This window comes from Periplaneta americana, chromosome 14, assembly GCF_040183065.1.
Source record: "Periplaneta americana isolate PAMFEO1 chromosome 14, P.americana_PAMFEO1_priV1, whole genome shotgun sequence".
NCBI lineage: Eukaryota > Metazoa > Arthropoda > Insecta > Blattodea > Blattidae > Periplaneta > Periplaneta americana.
In genome coordinates, this window is record NC_091130.1 from 75,258,176 (window position 1) to 75,276,726 (window position 18,551).

Below are 18,551 nucleotides of genomic sequence, written 5' to 3' on the forward strand. Positions count from 1 at the left end.
TTCTCCAGTCTTTCTTATTTTCTGCTTTCCTCTTAGTCTCCTCATATGATCCATATATCTTAATGTCGTCTACCATCTGATATCTTCTTCTGCCCCGAACTCTTCTCCCGTTCACCGTTCCTTCCAGTGCATCCTTCAGCAGACAGTCAGTTTCTTCTCAATCAGTGACCCAGCCAGTTCCTTAGTCTCCTCATATGATCCACATATCTTAATGTCGTCTATCATCTGATATCCTCTTCTGCCCCGAACTCTTCTGCCGTTCACCATTCCTTCCAGTGCATCCTTTAGTAGGCAGTTTCTTCTCAACCAGTGAACCAACCATTTTCTTAGTGCGGGAGTATAGTAAACAATATACGTAAAATAAATCGTGTATTATTTACCCAATAAGAAGATAAACCTGCGTTTCTTTGTTTGCACACAAAATATATTTTGAATTGGTGTATTCTTCTGGATTTGAAAATATAACACAATAGCATAGGGAGGAGAAGAAAGAGAGAAAGAATTTTGCTGCTGTCTTCTGGATAGAAATACTTTTCGTGAGTAAAAATAGTATATTTCGAAGCCAAGTCTTTGTGGTACTTGTCAGAAGTTTGAGAGTCACTGCCTCGCAGAATATACAGATTTCATCTCGCAAAGTACATTTTTAATGGAACTTGAAGAGGTGTTAGATTTGAATTTATAATTCTTCGCTCTTGTTTGACGTCAGCTGTCAACTGAGGGTTGAAGTCAAGTTTGTGTATCTGCATCCGAGGTCTAGAACTTTAATACGGGCTGTAACTTTGCCCTGGATAATGCAGTTCTGTTCTAGACCCTTCATCTTATTTAACACGCTGATGATGAATTTCTATATCTGGCTCAAGACATACTGTAGCTGAATGAATTAAACTGGACTACAACAAGTTCTAAGTAGTAAAGGGCATGCAAAGGCACTGAATTTAAGTATACGCTCTTAACAGGAAGTAAACCCCAATTAAGCACTATAGGGTAAAGGTTGGTAATATTGTGATACGAGTAATATTGTGATGGTTCTTTTTGAGAATTTATTACAATTTTACTGAGCGAGAGAATGATCGATTTTTCGCATCAATATATTAAGGGAATGTTCGTGGAAAAGTTGCTGCACAAAACCGGTCTTTCTCTCGCTCAGTAAAATGGTAATGAATTCTCAAAAAGAACTATCACAATATTACTCTACCACAGTATTAACAATCCTTTACCCTATAACTTGAATACTGTTTGCATTTTACTGTCATATTCAGAATTCAACATGTATTTAATTAAAGCTATGTATATACATGTTAAAAGGAAATTTTATCTGAAATTTTGAAACAAAACATTTTAATTACAGCACTAATAAAAGTAAATAATTCCATTATGTGTTACAATAACTCAAGCTCAAAAAAAGTAGCAATGGAGATGGCAGACATATTTTCCCTAGAAACCTTTGTCTGGGGCAAGGTTCTTTTACATTCCGTAAATATACGAGACGGGACACACAACTTTATTTCCCTTCCAGAGGAAAACATATTAAGGATTTAATTGTCATTAAAATGCATCGCCCTCTGCCGGGTTTGAATAGTGAACCTCGAATTAATAGCCAGCATGTTGCCCTGAAGACATGATCGGTATGCCTGGCGGTAACGAAAGTAACGAAATAGTAACTTATTATTTTACTAATATATATATTCTTTTACTAATATATATTTTACATTGTTTACATAAATGTAAAGTGCTATCTAGTCGTCAATTAAGGTGATATGTCTTAAGATTGAAATTTATTATATACTTATTTAGTATTTTATTCTGCTTGTAATGTAGCTGGCGTTTATCGACTTTTGCTTTAAATGATCAAGAGCGGATATCAATTTTTGCAAAAGATCACAGTTTTAATTGCCCTATAACTGCGGCAAAATCAACTTTTACTCAAACTGATTTCACAGAGATACGCGTAACATGAATGTTGACATGTAACCACGAAAAACTCAATTTCTTTTATTTTGGCGTATACCGAATTTTAAAAACCCTCCTCAATTAAAGGAGCAAATCCTACTAGATGAAGAAGCCATGAGTTGGTTAATTGATTTGAAAATCGAAGAACCTCATAAATAAATTTGATAATGAAATGTGAAGCATTATGTTGTATGTTTCTTTTAGAATGTATTACTATAGTACTGTTTTAACTTCTCTTCTTTCAATGGATGAGATGTATAATTGGTTTGAAACGTAATACAGTCAACCCCGGATACAGTGAACCTCTGCGGACTTGCATATTTCGTTCACTACTATATCCGAGGTTCACTAAATCCGAAGTGTCTCTCTCCTAAACTTCAATGGCAGGAATGAATGAAATTTTGAAGAAGAAAATAAAATACTATCCATTAATTAAAATATTTCATTTTTGTGGAATGGATTACATTGAATAATGTAGCCTATACTATTACTCACAGTTAATTTACTTAAACTATGCTGTCGACCCACGTCCGCTTGTGAAAGACCATGTTCAATGTCACTTATAATATTCGCCTTATCTTCCAAAGATATCACTTTACGCTTCGAAATTTCTATACAGTAAATTTACTGTTCGAACACTAGAAACAGACTGATAGGTAGAAAAGACAAACGCTGTTATGGTGTGACTCCGGTCTCAATCTTGAAAGTCACTTAATGGAAACTGGGAGGGGGTTGATGGAGTTTGAAAGCCATCGGAATCTTAGCTTCATTTATGCTCTGGACATGGACATAATGTCCGTCCCCTTTTAATAAAAGAAAGCAATTTCATTTTCCGTTGTTTTGGATGCTATCTGTCATAATGGAAATGTTTCTGAGAACAAAAGGCAACCCTTCGACGGTGGGTGAGGCAAGATCATCACGCGTTGCCTGCATTTACAGTACAGCTCATTCTGTAGGTATCACTAATCCTACCTTTGTTCTCAACATTCTTTCAATTTTATACAAAAAAGTCTGACTTCAAATAAGAAATTGTCAGGATACAACACTTGTAACTCCAATTTTTAAGGTCCACTGTAACCGAAGCGAGGATTCACTATAAACGAAAATATTAATGTGGTTTTTAATGTATGCGGGTCGGGACCAAATATTTAGGTTCACTATAGCCGAATGTTCACTATAACAGAGTTCACTATATCTAAAGTTGACTATATAAGTTTTGTGCTAACTAATGGAAGGTAACTAATTTTTATTTAACGTCTTCGGTAGACAACATGCACGATGCGACAAAAGTGAAATGAAAAACAGAGACAAAATGGAGTGAAAGTGAGCGAAATGGAAGTCAGGAGCTGAAAGATGATGAAGAGGACACAGCAGAAGAACAATAAAAAGAAGATAGAAATGGTTATTTTACTATCAGTATTTCCTGCAATGTAGTAACATGGGAATAGCACCCAAACATGGAAATAGCAGTGAAACATGGGAATGTTTTACACAGGTTTGGCTAACAGAGTCAACTGCCAGGAAATGTAAAGGTCGTTATTTTGTGTCGGTAATAAAAAAATGTCTTCAATTAACAGACTACCCAAGTTCATTGTATGAACTACGAAATTGTAGCGTTGTTTGAATTGGTTTGAATTGGTGATAGTGAAATAGTAATTTCGTAACGAGGATTGGCCATGGAATTACCTGATATTTGTTTCATAATCGGGGGAAATTCTCGGTAAAATTCTCATAAGCTAGTGTGCCCCAAGCTGGGTTCGAATTCACGTCTCAGTGCAGTCGCCTATAGGAAGTAACACTCACTGACTCTGATGACTCAAAGACTTTTCCGAAATGTAACATAGTTAAGGTTCACGGACGCTATGAAAGGTTTAAAGTCAGATTTCGCTTCCAGCAGGTATGTCGACATTATCGACAAAGGACAAAGGACTTGTTTGGTTTCTGAGGCGATTTACGGAACCGTTGTTAATCAAGAACTGACTTAGCTCCTTTTGATCAGTGTGGTCATATAGATTTTAATTTTCTTTCCAAGAGTGAGATCAGCTAGTGGTTATGTGACTTACCGCAGAGGACTTGGCCCAGCGCCACCGTCAGTAACAGTAAAGCTACGTAGAGACCCTGTAACAACAGAAACAAGCAACGTCAGATGGAAGTACGTGCACTATTATAATCAGATTGCATTTGAAGGGTTCAGAGCCATAGTGGGCCAAGCGCCATTTATTAAAAACGGGGAAAGCAAGGTTTAAAGTTAACTGAATACCATAGTTCAAAGAAGATTGACATATAATTTAATTTTAATGTGCATACTTTATATTACTTGCTATATGTTTCGTTAAATTATGGTAATCACTTAATTTTAGCCCTTGTTTTCTTCATTTTTAATATATGGTGCTTGGCCCACTATGGCTCTAAACCTTTCATTTGGAGTAAAGGTTAATAAGTGAACCTTTTGAAATCAGCAGGTCAAACCTCGTCGAAAACATATGCGCGAGAGTGCATTGCAAAACAGGAGTTAAACAAAGAGAAAATGACAGGGGATTTAACGGGATCACAATAGTTGCGTGAAACGACTATACATGAATTTGAAGTAATAAAACAGAGTACTTTTTAACATTATACTGTAGTGTGTTTTATTTGATATTCATGTATGTATGTAACCCATATACCAAATATTTCCATGAATATTGTAAAGGAAACTAGGGGCTCACTAGAGAATGTAGCGAGATAGACCATGACAGATTTCAAAAATAGCCAAAGAATATCATATAGTAGAACGTGGATTATACGTAACCCAGTTATGCATAGTTCTGACTTGTATGTAACTGTGCACGATCCTGGTACAATTACATTTAATAACGTATAAATTAATTCTTATTTGTACGCAATTCGCATTTGTAAGTAATGTAAGGAGTAATTTTTTAAAGGTAGAGATGGCGTAGCTTGAAATTTTTTTCATAATTTATGCCCAGTTTTTATTTTTCTTATGTAGAAATTGCATTACTGCAGCGACTTAAATTCGAGATTAGTTTAAAAAAAATGGGCCCAAATTTTGAGAAAAGTGCCAACACAGCAATTCATTGAAATGGATATGTCAGTCATTTTTTTAAGAAATTCAAAGTCTTTCTGACGTTTCACTTCTAAAAGCATATTTTAAAATTAATGCCTGGAGCATAATTTTTATATTGGTTTTCAAAATTTTAATAAGAATGATTATATTTGAAGCATCAATTTCAGACGCACTTTTATAGAAATACAGAGTTATAGTTTAATGCACAAAATAACAAATTTATATTACAGAGAAAAGTTTCCTAATAGTCTGAAGAATATGTGTTCCAAATATCATTCACATAGCATTAATAGTTCCATAGATATATTATTCTTTTGTATGAGAATAAAACAAAAAGTTAAGGTTAAGGGGAAATTTTAATCTAAATTTAGTGACAATTAAACCTTTGGGCAGCATAGGTTTAAAAAAGGCGACATAGCAGTTAACAAAGCAATACATACACCATTTTATTTTCATAGTAATGCTGAATAAGAACTTGACGAAATTAGGAAGTCAAAACTATGTGATATTTATAGAGAGAAGGTGGAAATATGGGCTAGTAGTGGTAATATGGGCTACCTCGTTTTTTACTATGTATGGTGTTGTTACCTAGTGAAAAAGCTCTAAAAGTAGATCTCGTGTCAATCAGTCAGCGTGCACAGAGACAAACCAGTTGCCTTTGTGGTGTGGGTGTGGTGTGTTCTTTGTGTTTTTCATTAATTTCAAAGTTTTTGCAGGTAGGCCTGTGTAGTTTCAGTTTTGTTGAAAGAAATAGATTTCGTGTTTAGAAATCACGCGGGATGTGTTGCACTGATTAAGAATAGCTCTATCACATGGCATAAGAGTAATATTTATTTAGGACAATTGTCATACATAATCTTAGAAATCTTAATGAGTCGATGCTGCTAATATGGGCTACCGCTATGTGTCAAATATGGGATAGGGAGCCCATATTACTAACACGTTAACACGTCATGTATTTTCACTATCGTGATTTGCGTTATTTGTTACAGAATATTGCCATTGATGTGACACAGGTTTCCTACTTATGTTTATTTGTTTTTTTTTTTTTCCTATTTTATTATCAAATTTTTTGTGATAGCCCATATTTAGACCCTACTACTTGTAGAGGACCAGTTCGCCTTTCTTTCAAAAAGTAATTGTACGCAAATATCTATTGCAACTATTGACCTTCAAGACTGGAAAAATTGTATATGAATAATTACTTTGTGTGTCAATAAAGATTTCCAACCTATATTCCACACCATTTCCATTATTATGAGGAAAACCAAATGGTAGCCCATATTTCCACCTTCTCCTCTACAAGAAAAGAACTTTTGAATGTGTTCAGCAAGTTTGTTCCTGTGGTAACGAAAACTTAAAACATTTGAACAACGAACCGAATACAAAAACAGATTTGGGTAATGTTAATTAAAAAAAAAGTTAATACGGTTTCTAAGTTTAATTTCATTTAACATAAAAAGGGTGGCCCAAAAGTACCTCATAAATAAGCTAGATCACAATATTTATTCAATGTGACGCCCACTAAGGTCAAAACCCAACTCCAATCGTTCATCCGTGTCTTGCAGGATGCGGGTTACCAAGTCTGACGAAAAAGCACAGCAATCAGAAGCAATTCGTTCATGCAGATGCTGTTTGTTCCCGATTTTCACACTGTTCACTTTTGTTTGAGGTAGCCCCACGCTGGCAAAATCCATTGTATACAAATCCGAATATCGGGGAGATGATTTTGTTAGTTATTTAATGACGCTGTATCAACTACAAGGTTATTTAGCGTCGATGAGATTGGCGATAGCGAGATAGTATTCGGCGAGATGAGGCCGAGGATTCGCCATAGATTACCTGGCATTCACCTTACGGTTGGAAAAAACCTCGGAATAAACCCAACCAGGTAATCAGCCCAAGCGGGGATCGAACCGGGGGAGATGATGCGAAACTTTTGAGACAATCTGTAGACTATACTTTAGACAGACTCCTATAGTATGCTACTAATAGCAACTAAACTCATCGCTTTGGCGACCGAAAAACGTTTATCGCAAGCCGAATTCTACCTCAGGATCGTGATGTTCTCTTATAAACTCTTAAGGTAGCTACTTTATTTTGGGACACCATGTATGTACATAGATGAATACATCTGTTGCAACTTCGTGAACTGTTTTAAAATAGTTTCGGAAGTGCCTCTGATCTCATAGTTGCAAGAAGTAATAGCCCGACACTTGAAACTTGTCGTTGTAGAATGGCTGCGTGGTTGGCAGCACTTTGAGGGGCTCTGCAGGTATATCGAACAACTTAGAAACTAATACTGCCAACTAATTACTGTCTGTTATGGAAACTATTCGACGCTAATACTACTTACAAGGCAGATGCTCTTCCTGCTTCTTGAGCGAAATAAAGATTGTCATTGAAATTGCTGCGTAGCAACGGAGAGCACAGAGCGTTCTGTCTTTATTTTCCCCATGTTTGAAGAAATATTACATTTTTCTAAGAACCAAATATTGTTGGATGTATTCCTGCAATCTGGAACTTCAAAATTGACTGTAAAAAACTTTGAGTTATGCATCTCTGAAGAAGCACGATTTTTTTATGATCTATGTAAAATTTTGTGATGTTTTATATATATATATATATATATATATATATATATATATATATATATATATATATATTGTCGGCCTTGGTAGCGCTGGCTTTCTATACTCGAGGTTGCGAATTCGATCCCAGCCCAGGTCGATGGCAATTGTGTTTAAATGCAACAGGCTCATTTAGAGTAGATTTATTGCATGTAAAAGAACTCCTGCGGGACAAAATTCCGGCACTTCAGCGACGCTGATATAACCTGTCAGTTGCGAGCATCGTTAAATAAGCCATAATGTTTTATTTATTTATTTATTTATTTATTTATTTATTTATTTATTTATTTATTTATTTATACTCCAGTTTTATTTTTACACAGAACCCTATTTTAACTGTGGTTTATATATATATATATATATATATATATATATATATATATATATATAAATTGTGGTGTGTATATATATACACCACAATTTATGTTGTTTGAGCACGCTTATTTAGGCCTACAGTTGAGTACAAGCCAGAGTTTCCGCGTATATGCTCTTTAAAGAAACAAGAACGTAAAACTCCCATGATTTTTTTACTTCGTTATTAGCAGAAGACAATATGGTCCGTTCTTTGCTCCGGTCGATTTTTTCATTGGAAAAGTCCTGGAATTCAATTTTATGAGAGGTTTGGTCTAACTTTGGAGTCGTTGTAAGGTGTTACATTTAAACTTTGCTTTTACTTAGACTTTAATCCATGCTATTTCAACTTATGTTTTAGTGTAACAATCAGTAAATGTTCTTGTACAGGAGAAACTAAGACCGAGAAGTGAAGTCGATAGATATCAGAGTACCTATGTGAATTTAACTTACAATGAAGGTTCTTTTCCTTCAGAAAACCTACGTCCTTTTATAATACAAACTAGGCCTATAAATACGCGAAACATTCAATATGCTTAAAATAAATATAGGGTAAAACGTTGGTAATATTGTGACACTAATAATATTATGAAAGTTCGTTTTGATAATTTTTTACAATTTTACTTAGCGAGAGAAGAACCGATTTTGTGCAGAAACTTGTCCACGAACATTCCCTTAATACGTTGACGCAAAAAAACCGATCTTCGTCTCACTCAGTAAAATTGTATGAAATTCTCAAAAGGAACTATCATAATTTTATTAGTATCACAATATTACCAACTTTTACCCTACATTATATATATATATATATATATATATATATATATATATATATATATATATCGGTATCTTATAATATGAAATAGAAAATATATAATTTTTATATTTATCCAGTTTTAAAGTACCTAAACACAGGGCTCCCAAAAATTATCTTTCTGGTTGTTTTATAGAATATGGGCCTACTGTAACACAGTAATACTACACGAGTGATTTTCAGTGTGTCTGTAACTAAAGTAGGCCTACATAGCTTAATACTAATGAGTTCATAAATAAAAGAATATTATACATCATAAAGGTATTACTGCAAATTATATCTGCTTTTTTTTTTTTGTTTCTGGCTAAGTGGAAGAGAAGGCCTGATGGCTTTAACTTCACCAGAATAAATAAATATTATTATTTAAGGTAAAAATATCAACTTTAGATGTCGTGGAGACGCCTGCGGGCATGCAGGTGACGTTCCATGTTTTCTTGATCTCGGTACTTAATAGTATTATGAGCTGGTATGTCGACATTACACACCAACTGCCTTTTATCCTCGGGAAAGACCCGTCTTCAATTTACTAGAAGGTTGAGTGGTCTCCGGACCATTCTATAACTTCTGGCAACGAGGAAAATCTCGTCACCACCAGGAATTGAACCCGGGATCTTGCAGTCCGTAGCCAGTCGCATTTTAAATTAATAAGTATTCCATAATTGGTTAGGCTATAAAAAGAAAATATATCTTTTGTAATATGTTGGTGTTTGAAATAAATGTTTGTAGTATATGCTGCAGGCCTACATAGAACAAGAATGATTTTAAAGGCTAGTCAATGAGATGAATGTTGTTCTGAAACGAGATGGCCTCGAAGAATTAATTAGGAAGTAATGAATTCAAGGTTTTATTTCTTTGTGCTTAGGTTTTACTATCCTATTTCAAAGCTCAGATGTAATAAAAATTCTTCATACTTTTCAAAAAATAATTCAGAATATTAATAATTTTCAATTTAAAGAAAGTACAATTGCAATTTCACTAGAAGGCTCGGATGAATTTACCAGCTACGATTTTAAAGAACTCTCAGACTTCATTCTAAAGCTTCGAAGTATTGACGATTTTACGTGTAGGTAGCGATCTGCATTCAGTACAACACTCAATTTGGAGGAGTGCTTCTTAAATGTGGCGTTTCCACTATAGTTTTCGAGCCACGTTCTCTTGCTATTGGTTTGCTCTTTGCAAATTTGCTTCGTCTAGACAGGTTGCCGTTTGATAAATTTTGTTTTACCATAAAAGTTTCTTTGTTTTCTCGCATTGAGAGAATACTCGAAATAAAAGGGAAATTAGTTTCATATCTGTTCTCTCATATCTTATGCTCCCTCATATCCTCCTTTCTGAAGGTTATTCCTCAATATTCTTTCTACATTTTACATAGACCACATTCGACTTATTTTGAGCTTTCAGACAATTTCAGCCATATTGGATAGATACATGTAGGTATTCTCGTAAATGTGAGTCAATACTATGTCCTAGCCAGGTTCCGAATCCATCACGATTTCAGAAATCTTTGCTTTAAATTTAGTTTTCAAAATGTAGTAATAATAATAAAATAAGAAGAAATATATCAATATTATCAACATATAAGCCTAGGCGAACAATAGACGTCTCATTTTGCTGCCTCATGAAATGGGGAGTAAGCTATAGCAATTATGGTGATAGGCTATTACAATATAAAATATATCGGGTTTCTTACAGAAATACACGCGATTCTTTGGGCACACATCTGTCAGTCTACAGCCATTTCTGCGAAGCTATTGGATGGTTATTTAGGTAGTTTTCTTATTCTCTTTTCTAAGTAGAGAGGATGGTTAAATGTAGTATAAAAGCAGTGAATTTTGAAAAAACTTTCCCCTTTAACATAGGCTACCCTTTAATATGTGAAAAATAGGACCTACCATTACATAAAATTTAATGCGCATTTATGGCTTTGTCATCTGTTGTGATGCTAATTTTAAAGCTCTGGTGAACAGCTTTTTTTAAATTACATGCCACATACGTACAGCTTGATTCAGGGATTTTGGCCCCGGCAAAAATTTAGATAGACTAAGAGCGAGTTACTCATCACTACTGGCGGGCTGGGTCACATAGGTCAGGCCGCGCAGTCATAACACTTAACACTTCCCCCTTATCATGTCGCGGTACACTCCGTCTTAAAACAAAATATTCTTCCACACGTCCCGTTACTAACCACTACGTCTGTTGACTAAACAATATCATGATGACTTACATTTTCTTGACATGAGTGTCCCTCAGCTACGAGCTTAGATACTATTTTCCTTCTTCCCCTCCTAAGCACATTTGTGATTAAATTTCTTATTTACGACGCAACACACAGCTCGCTCACTAGCTGAACAACCAAGGACAGGGGCCATTAACGCTGAATCGAGCTGTAAGTGTTCTGCCCAAGGGCAGGTCTTGCACTGCAAACCCAGCATTCTCTAATCTTTCCTATTTTCTGCGTTCCTCTTAGTCTCCGCATATGATCCATATATATATATATATATATATATATATATATATATATATATATATATATATATATATATTAATTTTAAATTATATTAAATTTTATTGCAATTTCCCGAAACTTTAATTTTCTATTTTATTCCATATAAAAAGTCACATATCTTCGGACCTATTAATGTTACATGCATGATATTTGGTACACATATTCTTCAGGCTATTAGAAAACTCTTTTCTGTAAAATAAACGTGTTATATTGTTACATTTGAAAAATATGCCTCCATACTTCTGTAACAATGTCTAAAATTCATTCTTAAAATGTAATTCTTAATCTTAAAAAAATTCTAAAAGCCAATATAAAAATTATGCTACAGGCATTTTAAAGAATAGCTGTTAGGAGTTTAATTTATTGTATTTACAAAAATACAAAAATAACTGGTTTGAACATATCCAACGGATACCACGAGATCGTCTCCCAAAAATAATGAAAAATTACCAACTTTGGGGAACAAAACGTCAGGGACGACCATTGAAACGATTGCTGGATAATATTGAGACCGAAACGTTGGATCCAAATCCAATAAATGTGTTATTATGATGATGATAGAATTTTTTTTAAGTGGTTGAGTGTATCCATTTCAGTTAATTATTGTATTCTGATTTTTTTTTTCAAAATTTAGGCCCCATTTTTCTTTTTCAAAAATCTAACCTCGAATTGAAGTAGCAGTGATATTTTTATATACACAAAATGAAAATTTCGCATCAATTAGAAAAAAAAAAGTTTAAAATTATACCACCCTCTTCCATTACAGTGAATATAAAGAATTAAAACAACACAGGAGCTAAGATTAATATGTCTGTGTAATGTTTAGCCACAGGTATGATTTTTATACAACTCTATTGCTTTTTTAAGACGAAGCTACAGTATTTCTATAGACTGCAAGACATGACTAAATCATATCACAAGAGAAAACAATGGAAGTCAGCGTATCCATGGAAACGTCTCTTGAGTTGCTACGAGTATAATAAGTATTAAGTATAAGGATCACACGTGCACTGTCGGCTCGCGGACCACAGACTGAATACGTACCATGTTGCTGCTGCTCGGAGTCTGTCGGTCTGGCAGATGCGGCCCGCTTTTATACGAGATGAAACTGCGTAATGTGGCCTATTGCTTGACCAACGGAAAGGTGAAGGGGTGGAGATGGAAGAGTGGGGTGGGGTGGGGGCCGTCATTGAAAAGTGAACGGCGCTGCGCGGCAGCGTGACTGCAGTCCGTTGACCTAGCCCAGCGTCTGATTCAGTCAATGACAGCGGCTGGCTGCTGCTGCTGCTGCTGCTTGGGACAGTCTGTTTGTTTACACTCGACTTGCACAACCTCTTTTGTCTTACTTCATTGTTTCCCTTTCATTTAAGTCTTCATTTTCGTTCTTTTAGCACTTTTATTTTTGTTTTTGTCTTTTTCCCATTTTTTTTCCATTCGTTTTTTAATCGGTTATTTAATGACGTCTTATCAACTGTGCGGTTATCTAGCGTCGATGGAATTGATGATGGAGGATGGTTGATGTTGACAGATGCTGAGAATTCGCTGTGGAGTTACCTAAACTAAGACCTTATAGTTGGGGCAAATTTCTGAAACATTCCCAAGCGTATAATGAGTCTTACCGATTCTAACTCACGCCCGATCGCAACCTCGCTGACCCCTCATTCACACCTGTAGATTCTTCCATTTCATTTATTTCTCCCTTCATTTGTTTGTTTCTTTGTCTCTAATGTCTATTTTTTTATATCTACCAATTTACCATTTTTACAGCATACACACAATATTTGCAAGTATATTTTGGTTTTAGATTATTTTTCTACCTAATACAATTGATTTAATATAAAAAAATTGAACCTGAAAAATATTAATTAAATTTATGTTAAACATGGTTATTTTAGGAACATTTTTCTCTGAAACTACTGGGATAGGAGGCTGAAAATTTACACAGTCCCATTTCATATGCTAGTGAAAAAGCATGGCCGCTTTCATAAAGGTAAAAGGTAAAGGTAAAGGTATTCCCGTAACATGCCATGAAGGCACTTGGGGGGCATGGAGGTAGAGCCCCATGCTTTCCATAACCTCGGCACTAGAATGAGGTGGTGTGGTCGGCACCACGCTCTGACCGCCTTTTACCCCCGGGAAAGACCCAGTACTCAATTTTATAGGAGGCTGAGTGAACCTCGGGGCCGTTCTGAAAGTTTGGCAACGAGAAAAAATCCTGTCACCACCTGGGATCGAACACCGGACCTTCCAGGCCGTAGCCAGCTGCTCTATCAACTGAGCTACATCAAAATTACTATGGATTTTACATCCAGAAAAGTATGAAAATTTTGAAATATTTTTTTTTTTTCAGGATGGAAAATATTTTTATGTGTATTTAACAAATACTCATAATATGATGAAAATGGCGGAATATATACTCAACTGCATTGAAAATTTGCTTGAATTTTTTTGGAACCTGTAGTGTTAAGGGTTTCTGAGAAAAATGTTCCTAAAATACCTATGTTTATAACTTACATTTAATTAATACTTTTCAGGTTTAAAATAATTTATAAAATCAAGGCGTCAATTCAAGTCACACAGAGTTGTGTGCACTCAAAAGTTGGGTTTCTGGCGCCTTGTCAGCCCTCTTGAGTTGTGTGGATATAAAAGGAAAAATTGGGACGGTGTCTGGTGTAGTTCCTGGGTAGCTCGGTCGGTAGAGCATTCGTGCGCTAAGCGATAGTTCTCAGGATCGATATCCTGCCCCGGAACAATTTTTTCCATAAAATTATTTGCTATAGGTCTGTGTCTGTCTTGTCGAATACAAAGTTTCATTATATTCTAGCGCAGCTTTGTGGTTGTTATTTGGTCGACAGTTGGAAGTGAGGTTATATTTGAGAGCAAGTAGCTGATGAACAATTTTTGAAACTATATCTAGACAAGTAGACCTTACAAGACATCATGCAGTAATGTGTTTCATGTATTTACATATGTAATTATATTTTCCATAAAAGTTTATTGTATTGGTTTTAAGTTCATCGAAGGTACACATATGTCTCGGGTGGAACTAGAAGAGCTTGGATTCAGAGGAAGAGCGCTTGTAATGCCAGACAAATCACCCCGATTCTGAAGTTGTCTCGCTTCTTTACTACTTCCGCAGTTGTAAAGTTTGTCGACAGGAAATGTAGGTCACGTCAACTTCATTCTGTACTCATCACTTTGAGATCACCCTGTGTCTCAAGAGACGCATTCAGCCTTCCTAATCATTTGCAAATGTCTAAGCGAGTCAAGCATTTGACTTAACTTGAGAGGTATAGAAATACGAAACTCGATTTAAGCGTAGCACATACTTTACAAAGAAGACATATCCTTTATTCTTATTTTCGCATAGAATATCGTAAGTACTGTCGGCATTTCACAAGATCCGAGCAAGGAATGCGAGTTTCTTCCCCATTCTTATAACCTACCCCCGACACGGAAACGGCTGGCCATTGACTGAGCCTTGTTTGTCCCAACCGGCCAATGACACCAAGCCCATCCACCTGCTCTTCAGAGGCGCTGAGTTACTGCCTTACTCTCTTTTCTTACCCCGCAAGGTCTACACTCCCCTTGCAGGGATACTCTCGTGAAATTTGGACAGTATTTGGACATGTGGAATGTTTCACTTTCTTGTACTAAAAAAACTATATTTGTGTGTTTTATACAGTGTGTATCGAAAATACAACAAAATTCCGGAGATGACATCACACAGAGGTTTAAAAAGTAGATGTCAAAAGAAGAAACAGTCTATTCTAAATATTTTACACATTTCGTAACAACGATAATATTACGTGTAGTGTTATTCAAAATACAACTTACAAACGGCTTTTAAGGAACCCGCAGGTTCATTGCCGCCCTCACATAAGCCCGCCATCGGTCCCTATCCTGAGCAAAATTAATCCAGTCTCCATCATCATATCCCACCTCCCTCAAATCCATTTTAATATTATTCTCTCATCTACGTCTCGGCCTCCCCAAAGGTCTTTTTCCCTCTGGCCTCCCAACTAACACTCTATATGCAGTTCTGGATTCGCCCATATGTGCTACATGTCCTGATGTCCTGCCCATCTCAAACGTCTGGAGTTAATGTTCCTAATTATGTCAGGTGAAGAATACAATGCGTGCAGCTCTGCGTTGTGTAACTTTCTCTTTTCTCCTGTAACGTCATCCCTCTTAGCTCCAAATATTTTCCTAAGAACCTTATTCTCAAACACTCTTAATCTCTGTTCCTCTCTCAAAGTGAGAGTCCAAGTTTCACAACCATAAGGAACAACCGGTAATATAACTGTTTTATAAATTCTAACTTTAAGATTTTTTTGACAGCGGACTAGACGACAAAAGCATCTCATCCGAATAATAACAGGCATTTCCCATATTTATTCTGCGTGTAATTTCCTCCCGAGTGTTATTTATATTTGCTACTGTTCCTCCAAGATATTTGAATTTTTGCACCTCTTCGAAGAACAAATCTCCAATTTTTATATTTCCATTGCGTAGAATATTCAGGTCACGAAACATAATCATATACTTCCTCTTTTCGGGGTTTACTTCCAAACCTATCTCCTTACTAGCTTCAAGTGAAATATACAGTATAGTGTATATAAATGAAGTAATTTCATATTCATCAAAATAAGTTGGTGTGACATTGATAATGGACGAGGGTGATACGAGTTGACACATGTTTTAGGCCAATGATATAGGCCCATCTGCTCCGAGTATCCAAAAATTTTGAGAGCCCGATAAGTACATGTGTAAACTCCTCCAAAAAGATGTTTGAGATGATAATTTGTATATGTAAGTAGCGCCAATTATTGTTTCGTTTACATACTAGGCGTATGTTAGTTCCGTTGTAATTCCTATTCCAAAGTGCTAGAATTTCGTATCTCGTACATTACCTTGACGACGAAGGTTGTAAATTTTTCTAAAAATATGGCTAAGACGGATGTAATTACTGAGCGGACCACACATGCTTGCTAGTCGTTTCACGCTCATTTTAACCAACAATTGTATTCCCTCTTCCAAATTTATTATTATTATTATTATTATTATTATTATTATTATTATTATTATTATTATTTACATTTTGCGGCAGTTTTTAATAAAAAGTAACATTAAAATATCTGGCGTAAATACAGGGTGTTTCAGTAAAGGCGTGCAAAAATTAAAAAGGACATAGGGATGCTCTACTGAACATTTTCAGATAGGGAACTTGTGGTCTACGAAACCAGCTTAAGGAGATATGGGATTAAACATGTGGGGGAGAGACTGAAGACTAGGCAATACGTGATGCATTTTTTGTTTAAGTATCGTCTACAAGATGGCTCTGTGTTATCGTATTTACATTGTCACATGACAGAACATGCTATGAATCAACTGTAACAAATATAAATTACGCTCGGGATGAAATTAAACGCAGAATAAATATGGGAAATGCCTGTTATTATTCGGTTCAGAAGCTTTTGTCATCTAGTCAAAAAATTATAAAGTTAGAATTTATAAAACAGTTATATAACCGGTTGTTCTGTATGGTTGTGAAACTTGAACTCTCACTTTGAGAGAGGAATAGAGATTAAGGGTGTTTGAGAATAAAGTTCTTAGGAAAATATTTTGGGCTAAGAGCGATGAAGTTACAGGAGAATTGAGGAAGTTAAACAACGCAGAACTGCACGCATTGTATTCTTCACCTAACATAATTAGAAACACTAAATTCAGACGTTTGAGATGGGTAGGGCATTTAGCACGTATGGGCGAATCCAGAAATGCATATAGAGTGTTAGTTGGGAGGCTGGAGGGAAAAAGACCTTTAGGGAGGCAGAGACGTAGATGGGAGAATAATATTAAAATGAATTTGAGGGAGGTGGGATATGATGTAGAGAATGGATTAATCTTGCACAGGATAGGGACCGATGGCGGCTTATGTGAGGGCGGCAATGAACCTGCGGGATCCGTAGAAGCCATTTGTAAGTAACTATTCCTGTATTTGCTCATATTAGTTACATACTGTCACTTCGTTTAAAGTCAATTTAAGCACTGAATTGAACTACTGTCTCTGAGAATGAACACATCGCACCTACGAACTTTTCTGTAAATAACAATAAAGCATCTTTATATAGACAGGAAAATGTACTCACGGTCCTTTTTTTCCACGGCAGAATAATTAAAAATAGAAAGTATAGTTAAAACAATGCAGTAGGAAATATAGCTACGGGAGAAAAAAAATAGATCTAAGAGGGAAATGTATATATTTGAAAATGAAAATAGTTGTGTATGTTTTGCTGGCAACATTTCTTTGCGTTGTTATTCCATGCTGCTATTTTTCATCGCATGAAACATCTACTTTATCTTCTATGCAATTTTTGTTTTGCATTCAGCCGTATTATTGGATTTTATTGTACTGGAGTATACGCCCATTTTCCTCAAAGCTCCCGGATACATTCTCATACAAAACTGACAGAAGAATTCCCTTTTGAAATGGATGAAATTTACATATATATGATACAGATAAGGTGTGGGGTGGGGGTAACAAGGTAATGCATAGAGGACAGTTTTAGATTACGTACATTTGTCTGTAATTTCACAAAACAGGTGCTCCTCTTTTTCCAAACTTGATAAAAAAAGATACTTCGATACATTAAATGCAAATCGAAACCACAAAAATAAATCGCTATACCCGTCCTCCAAAGTACCCCCTCGTTTTTCACTGGGCTTTTGGTTTCCTCTTCTCTAAATTACAGATGAAATATCAGTATTCGAATTTATGGTTCCTATTTCGACAAACGACTGTATCAGTATAAAACCCAAGAGCTGTTACGCCGTAGATATACTGTCGGATTGCAAATATTGTAATTGCGTCGGATAGCCGAGCTTCCAATAGAGTTATAATTTACGGGTTTGCGGGGCCAAATATCAAATGTTTCAATTTACATCCTCCCCATAGCGTGGTAAAAAGAAGTAGGTTTATATTTATAGGAAACACAAGGCTTGGATTTACAAAAGAAAGACAGTGGATGTTCGAGGATGACACACACTTTCTCATTATAATATGTTCCATGCGTTTCACAATAATTCAGATCTTCTGTCATGTTGCCAATATTTCCGGTTATATTATTTTCATGAACTTTTTAGTCGATATATATAATTTCCTACGCACTGAAATAGGAAGACGAACTTCAGTTTCCTGAATAGAATTCTTCATAGTTCAATAAGAAAGGTATA

General features: G+C 35.6%; 1 protein-coding gene across 1 annotated transcript in view; it reads right to left on the reverse strand.

Moving 5' to 3' along the window:
- Positions 1 to 12,414, reverse strand: part of LOC138713463 (uncharacterized) — a 45,052-nt gene extending 32,638 nt beyond the window's left edge. Inside the window, exons 1-2 of the mRNA XM_069845586.1 lie at positions 12,363 to 12,414; positions 4,014 to 4,068 (exon numbers count right to left, since the gene is read on the reverse strand). Coding sequence (XP_069701687.1) covers positions 4,014 to 4,068; positions 12,363 to 12,365 — 58 coding nt within the window. The 5' untranslated portion in view covers positions 12,366 to 12,414. The remainder of the gene's footprint in view (positions 1 to 4,013; positions 4,069 to 12,362) is intronic.
- Positions 12,415 to 18,551: the final 6,137 nt, after the last annotated feature.